We start from the raw sequence: 7,642 nt of genomic DNA on the forward strand, positions 1-7,642 counted from the left end.
ACTGAGGCAAAAGGACTGTGACATAGCAACACCCTTTCTAAAATACCCCACTGCTACACATCACAAAAATATTATAAAAATAAACAAACCAATTCTGACAAATCATGAACACTTACTCTGAGTTTGCATTTCAAACATAAGGTACATCACTTTCTATATTTTACAGAAGACTGAGTACAGTCAGGACTGAAACGACACTACACTTTCCATCAGTAAACTAAACCTTTTTTCTAGAAGACCACTACTTACTTCTACAATCTTCTGCACATCCACGTCATTATAAAATGAAACAAATCCATAGCTAGAAAGACAGATAAATGAAGTATAAAATCACCATACACATGATTTAAAACTTCTAATTAGTCTATGAAACAAGAGAACTGATGATAAAAAAAAAAAATCGCACGGTAAGTATTTGTAAAAGGCACATGCTGACTCTGCTACAAATATCAGTGCTTTGTATTTTAAGAATGAGCTAAGGTTAAGGCTGTCTGGGAGTCTCATTACTAGTGAAGACTTCCTATCTTGGAACCTGAATTTAACTTATCTAAGGCAAGAGGTAAAAGTTTAAGACACAGTGAAACGTGCAAAGAAAATGATTCTTCGATAAAATGAATCCACTTTTGTGAAACAGAAGAAGTAACGAGATACAAAAATTAGGAAACTGATTAAACATAAGAACTGGCAATAAGCATTTATTTTCTACACTAAATAAATTTTATTTATACAAGTGTCAGAGTATCAGTTTTAAAGTTTTCTTCTCTGATACTCAACAGATCCTACATCCCAGAAATGTCTGGTAATTTATAATTAAGTATGTTTTACTTACCCTTTAGACACACCAGTTCGATCCGTGATTATCTTCACTTCTTTTACTGATCCATATCTAGCAAAGAAACTTCTAATTTCAGTTTCATCCATCTATGGAAAAAAATTGAACTTCAAAAGTAAAAACTCAGCATTCAAAGTTTTTAGTTCTACTAAAAAGGAGCTTTGATGATGTGGAAGTATCTCCCCTGAGTACTCCCAAATGACCTCTAGTTCTTTGTCAAAGATAATTTTAGTCTCTATGTGTTAAGCATGAACCAATTCCAAACCTGTATGAAATACAAAAAACCTTAGATCCTAGAAGAGGACCAAACTCCCATTATTTACAACCTAGTTTAAAATATACGTGAACTATGAATACAATACCCTAACATCAATTCCACCAACAAAAACGGTGTTCGGCATGATTTTGCCTTCTGGTAAAACATAGCCTTGGCTGGCCGCAGCTGATGAAGACTGGGTGCTGGCCTCTCTGGAGATGGTGGAGCCTGGAGTCTCAGGACTTGCAGCAGACTGTAATTTAGAAAGCAGATATCTTAACTAGATATACAGGTAAAAGTCATATGTAATACAAAATGTAACTATTGTATTTAGAGTATATAAAATATATGTTATTTTAAGTTAGTCATTAAGATGGCTTAATTCAGGCTCAAGATTTAAATTAATCAGAGTAGATCAACATGAAATTTTAATAAAATATTGCACTTTCTTAAGCCCACGGTTACTCATTCCCGAGACTTGTATAATGCTATAGGAGAATACAGATTTTACATTTTGTGAGAATTCTATTTGATCTGATAAAAGATAATTAGAATGTTCAGATTAGTAAAAACTAAAGTTATAACCAAAAAATAAACTCAAAAAAACAAAAATATGAACTAAAACAAATAAGCTGCACCAAAATGAAAACAAGCATTAAAGTTTGTTTTGCTTTGCCTTTCTGTTCACCAAAATCAACACAAATTCTTTTCTGTTGTTATAGGGATAGGGCACATGCACTCTCCAGAGAAAGAGAAAGTGAAAAATCGCCCCTCTGGGGTATGGCCACTCTATAACCCCTTCTCCAATGTCCTCTAGGAATTCTGGGTGCGTGCGTGCATGCACACGTGCACACACACACACACAGCATGCTTCTTGAACAACACCGAATCAGCCCCACTGACAATTCCAAGTTTTGCAATGGGCTGATAAATATAAATAATACAATATTTATTTTACGATAAAGAAACCCACACAATATAGAATACCTTATTTTTTTTCAGGATTCTGATCAGAACTCTCATTAGTCTTTCTACAGTAGACCCAAAGTTAATGTGACATCTTCTGAAGCTGAATTTACTCTGTGTGTGTGTATGTGTGTGTTGGAAAGGCAGTACAGCACAATAAAACAAACTTGGATTTAGTCAGAAGATCTAGGTTCATGTGCCCTAGTAGACTATAACGCACTTACTTGCCAGCTGTGTATCTCTGGGCAAATTACTTTTAGGATGAAATTAGGTAACATCTGTGAACTCATTTTGAAAGCATAAAGTCATATGCCAATATAAGTTAGTGTCCTGTTATTTAAATATATTTCATTAGTGTTTTAAGAAGCTTGTTTTCTAGTTCTACCATCTTAGGTGACTTGTAGATACTTTATTGATTAACAATTAGAACTTAAGAGAACTACTTAATGAAACATCTACTCAACTGAAATTCATTTATGAAGTTTCTATTGATTACAAAAGGTCAACACAAAAGGCTTTGAGAGAAAGCTATTACACCTATTTATAAAACAAAAGGACAAAAGAAACCAACTGGTATATCCTTTTTAAAAGTTAAGCATATTTATAAAAACAGTAGAGTTCGTGCTTTGTTAATTAGCTGCTAAGTTACTGATTTAAGATTCTAGGAAGTGCTATACTAGAGATTAAATAAAAAGAATCAAATCATCAAAGATGAGCTTTTGCTTTTTTTCTACTCATTTGTGTTTAATTATATTTGCTATATATTTTTTTCCTACTTAAATACTTCCTTGAGAGATTTTTGCTACAGGGTACATGTGCTCAGCAGAGTGACAGCAAGAAATCCCCTTCCAGGTGAATGGCTACAACACAATCCTTTCTCCGTTCTCCTCTCAGGACTTTGGCACGCATGCACGTACAGGCACATACCCTAAGTTTCAAGCCCCTGGGTCCAGGACTCAAACTGTGATCAGCCACTTGGGAGTCCAGTGCCTTAACCACTTGCCACCTGCTGGCCTCAAATACTTCCTAACTTTTTCCTTTAACTATAGCACAAACATACTTTTCTTTTCTTTGGAGAGGTTTTCGATGGGTGCATATGCTTGCCAGAAAGACAGAGAAAGACAAAGCAAGAGAAATCATCCCCGCTGGGGAGGATGGCTGCGCCACACCCCTTCTCGATTTTCCTCTTGGGATCTTGGGCGGGAACGCACATGCACCCAGCATGAGTTTAAGACACTGCACATGCGCCCAGCATGAATTTAAGACACTGGGTCCGGGACTCGAACCGTGGTCGACTACATGGTAGTCCAGTGACATAGCCATTACGCCATCTGCTATTCCCAGTACAAACATATTTCAAGGCAATGAAAAGAGAAACAAAATTTTTTTCTAAAGTTTTCCCTTTTTTAAAGTGCCTTAAAATTTTATTTTTTCTAAGTGGGAATCTTAAAAAAGCTACATATTTTGGACTATTGAAAATCCAACTAAAGGAGCCAGCAGATGGCATGACGGTTATGCCACTAGACTCCCACATAGTTGACTGCGGTTTGAGTCCAGGACCCGGCAGCTTTAACTCATGCCGGGTGCATGTGCCCAAAATCCCAAGAGGAGAATGGAAGAAAAAGGATTGCAGGGTGGCCCTGAGGGGGTGATTTCTCACTATATGTTTCCCTGGCAAGCATACATGCCCTATGGCAAAAAATCTCTCTTAAAAAAAAAAAAAAAAAGAAAGAAAACCCAACTAGATTTTCCTTCCCTTTAGATAACCTACCTTTCCATCCTCAATTAGCTCATTTAAAATACCCAAACATAAGATGGTAATATTGAAACTCCTGTAGACCTTTTTCTCCTTAATTCCCGCATCATCTGTAGATAAACTCCGGATACATTTTTATTTAATAAAAAGGTATATTATTGTCTGCACAATGACAGACAGATATATTTCAATTTAGAGATGTAATATCTGCCCAGAAACCCATGCTAGCTTATAAGAGGCTAAGATAACACACTGATTCTCAAACATACAAGGCTGAGTGTCCATGGGACATTTGGCAATGCCTAGACAGACTGCTGGCTATCACTCCTGAGTACACTCTTGACATGCAGCGGAGTAGAAAGCTAGGGATACTACTAAACACCTTACCATCGAAAGGACAGCCTTCCACAACAAAAAACTGCATGGTCCCAAATCTGAATAGGGCTGTGGCTAGGAAACCCTGTCAGAGTTGAAAGAAAAATTGCTTGGGAAGAATTAGCTTTTAATTTTTCAGTAAAATACAGTAAGTTGTTTTCAGGACCTTTGTTTCTTTATTGGAAAACTGAATGTTTAGAAAAGAACTCTGATAGTTCTAATCCTCATACTCTATTTACAATAAAGTAAAATGAACATTTGGGGCTGCAATAATTTGGTAAATATGAGGAAAGACATTGCATATTACAGGTAGTCTGATTTTGGCTGCCTGCTTCATTGGGAGAGAAAATATGTAATTCATCTCATCTTTTACACAGTGTAATAACATCTTAAACTCAGAAAGGCACCAGCCCTCAGCCAGTAGGTGGCATTCAAAGCTAACAAAGCAAAGTATTCCATTTCAGAAAGACTTGGACAGAAGATCTTTTTAAAATTCCTTCTGTGTATTTATGAGTAATTATAAGATATATATATGCACACACACATACATATATATATATAAAAAACATCAACCATCGATACACAATCAATCCTTGCTTTTTTTTTTTTTTAAGATTTATTCAATTTTATTTATTTTAATTTGGCCAGAGACAGAGAAGGTGAAGAAGCAAGATGTGCTCCCTGACTTACGCTGCAGCCAGCCCTAGGGAGAGGGTCCAACACCTCAGCCATTACACTATCTGCCAGCCGCTCCTGGGTTACTTTTAAACTGTGACCAAGATACTCTTCAAATAAATACTCAGACTAAGCAAAAGTTTGATGTTAAAGAAAGCACTTTCTTTAGGGGACCAGCAGTTAGTGTAATGGCTATGTCGCTGGACTCCCATGTAGTCGACCGTGGTTCATGTCCCAGACCCGGTGGCTTAAAACTCACGCCGGGTGTGTGTGCGTGCGTGCCCAAGATCCCGAGAGGAGAATGGAGGAGAAGGGATTGCGGAGTGGCCATCCTCCCTGGGGGGTGATTTCTCGCTTTCTGTCTGTCTGTCTATCTGGCGAGCGCATATGCCCTATAGCAAAAACCTCTCCAAAAGAAAAAAACACACATTCTTCACAATCAATAGCATACTGAAAATACACTGCATAATGGTAGGAAATGATTAGTTTTCTAAATAATACCTTCAAATGAGTTGGTGAGTTCTGAAATGAAAAATGTTGGGACTGTAAACAGGACTGAGTTTAAAGACCGTCATATGTATTTCTCATCATCAGTATTGACTTTGGGTCATGGGAAATCATGATGTATTTTTGCATAGAAAAATAGAAAACTACATCAAGACTTTCGACAACCTAATAGTAATCTATTTTCTATCATATTTGAATATCCAAGTGGCAAAGATAACTAAAAGCTGAAAACAAATTATAATTTTTTAAATTTCTGGGATGTCTCTTTTGACAACATTATTGAATTCTATTACTATATTTACATGCAAACTGTGATCTATGTATGTTGACCAGAACATGCAGTCTTCTAGGTTATAACTACAATGGTAAGAAAGGGATAATAAAAGTAAGAAAATAGAAAATAAAAATCAGAATAAAACTTTTAAGTAAATCCAAGAGTATATACTTGGGAAGGGAAAGTCAGTTCACAAGCAATAAATAAGCAATCCTGGCCAAGAGAGAAAAAAAAAAACCCACAAAAATATACATTACACATGAAAAAGCAAAAAAAAACCCCACAGATTGTTAAGAGAGTACTTTGTAAAAACTCTACAGGAGTAAATCTGAAAACCGACATAATGGCCAACTTTCTAGGAAAAAAATAAAATTTTTCTTATAAAACACTTACTAGCTCCATTTCACTAGGAGTTTTTGCAAATTGTAGAGAATCAGAATGAGTGAGTAGAAGACACAGACGCACCCAAGACACCAGGAAAAAGGGCAGGTAGGAGAAGCAGAGGGGAGAAAAATCACTTTTCTTAAAAAATACTTTCAGAGGGGGCGACAGGTGACATGGTAGTTAAGGTTCTAGATTCCGTATAACTGATTGTGCTTCAAGTCCCAGACCTGGTGGCTTGCCATATCATTCTCTCTCTCCAGTCAAAATGAAGAGTAACAACAAATAAAATTAACTAATTCTTTAAAAAACACCTTCAAAGGGGCCAGCAGGTGGTGGTGTGGTTAAGGACACTGGACTCCCAAATGGCCAACCATGGTTCAAATCCTGAACCTGGTGGCTTGCTTTCTCACTTTCCCTTTCTTTCTCTCTCTGATCAAACTGGAAAATCAAAAATAATAATAAAGTTAAATAAATAAAAAGAAAATTTGGTAAAATAAATAAGGGAACAATCTAATACTTTCAAATTGTTTTAAATTTATCTTTAGAAAAATACCTAACTCACATTAATTGAAAGATGTAGATTGTCAAACAGTATTAGATAACATGCACAACTTCTGTAAAATAAAATTTACCCACCTACAGCAATACAAATAATCTGGAAAGCATATGAATAACAAACTTTAAAAAAAGGCTTTAGGGTTAAGACGAATCTCTATTTTCTTACAGTGACTACTTTCAAATGAATATACTACTTTTATAGCCAGAAAAAATTAAACCTATTAGTATTTCCCTCCTTTACCTCTAAAAATGGGAGGGAAAAAATTACTGTCAATGATTACTGCTCATAGTAAATAATCACAAGCATGAACATGTTACACACAAAAAATTCTGAATTGCTTACATAAAATGTTTTTACTTAAATAAGTGACAATAAAAGGGAACCTCAAAAAGTTTGTGGAAAATATGAATTAAAGTACAGGTTTATTTTCCTGCAAAAAAAAATTGAAATCCATTCATTCACGGTTCTTTTATAGCAAGCATTTTCCACGAACCTTAGAATCCCTCACATAATTAGGGAACCCATTTCTGTCTCTAAAAATGGAAAGACTAAGAATTATCACAATATTTTGAATCCACACAGTATATAATACACGTCCGTCACTTAATGGATAGACATCGTATTCACAGAATTTGAACTCTGTAATTTACCACAATTCACATAAACGTATACCAAAAAGAATGCAGGTATCCACAAAATGTGCATTTTGGTAAAAATTCCTGACTTAGGGCCAGCAGGTGGCATGAACGTTAAAGGCACTGGACTCCATGGCCGACCGTGGGTTAAGTCTCGGATCTGGTGGCTTGCTTTCTCACTGCCTCACTCTCTGATCAAACTAGAAAATAGCAAGTAAAAAGTAAATTTAAGTAATTCTTTTTTCAAAAATTCCCGACTTATGAAAGAGAAAAAAGTATCCCCTGAATTAGAAAAAAACAAAAATACCTGGAATTTTCAAGAGCAACCCCGAACCCACCCTCTGTCGGCAAAGATGGCGGCAGGCGGGCTTTGAGGCTGCGGTCGCCCCCACGGAGCCGCCCTCAGCAGCTGGGGTCGCGACG

The 7,642-nt window shown here is 36.2% G+C and overlaps 1 protein-coding gene across 1 annotated transcript in view; it reads right to left on the reverse strand.

Moving 5' to 3' along the window:
* DAZL (deleted in azoospermia like) overlaps nt 1-7,642 on the reverse strand; it is a 26,572-nt gene that overhangs the window by 11,962 nt on the left and 6,968 nt on the right. The window contains exons 4-6 of the mRNA XM_006170717.1: nt 1,195-1,341; nt 830-921; nt 250-301 (exon numbers count right to left, since the gene is read on the reverse strand). Coding sequence (XP_006170779.1) covers nt 250-301; nt 830-921; nt 1,195-1,341 — 291 coding nt within the window. The remainder of the gene's footprint in view (nt 1-249; nt 302-829; nt 922-1,194; nt 1,342-7,642) is intronic.

Source organism: Tupaia chinensis, unplaced genomic scaffold, assembly GCF_000334495.1.
Source record: "Tupaia chinensis unplaced genomic scaffold, TupChi_1.0 Scaffold148822_2, whole genome shotgun sequence".
Lineage (NCBI taxonomy): Eukaryota > Metazoa > Chordata > Mammalia > Scandentia > Tupaiidae > Tupaia > Tupaia belangeri.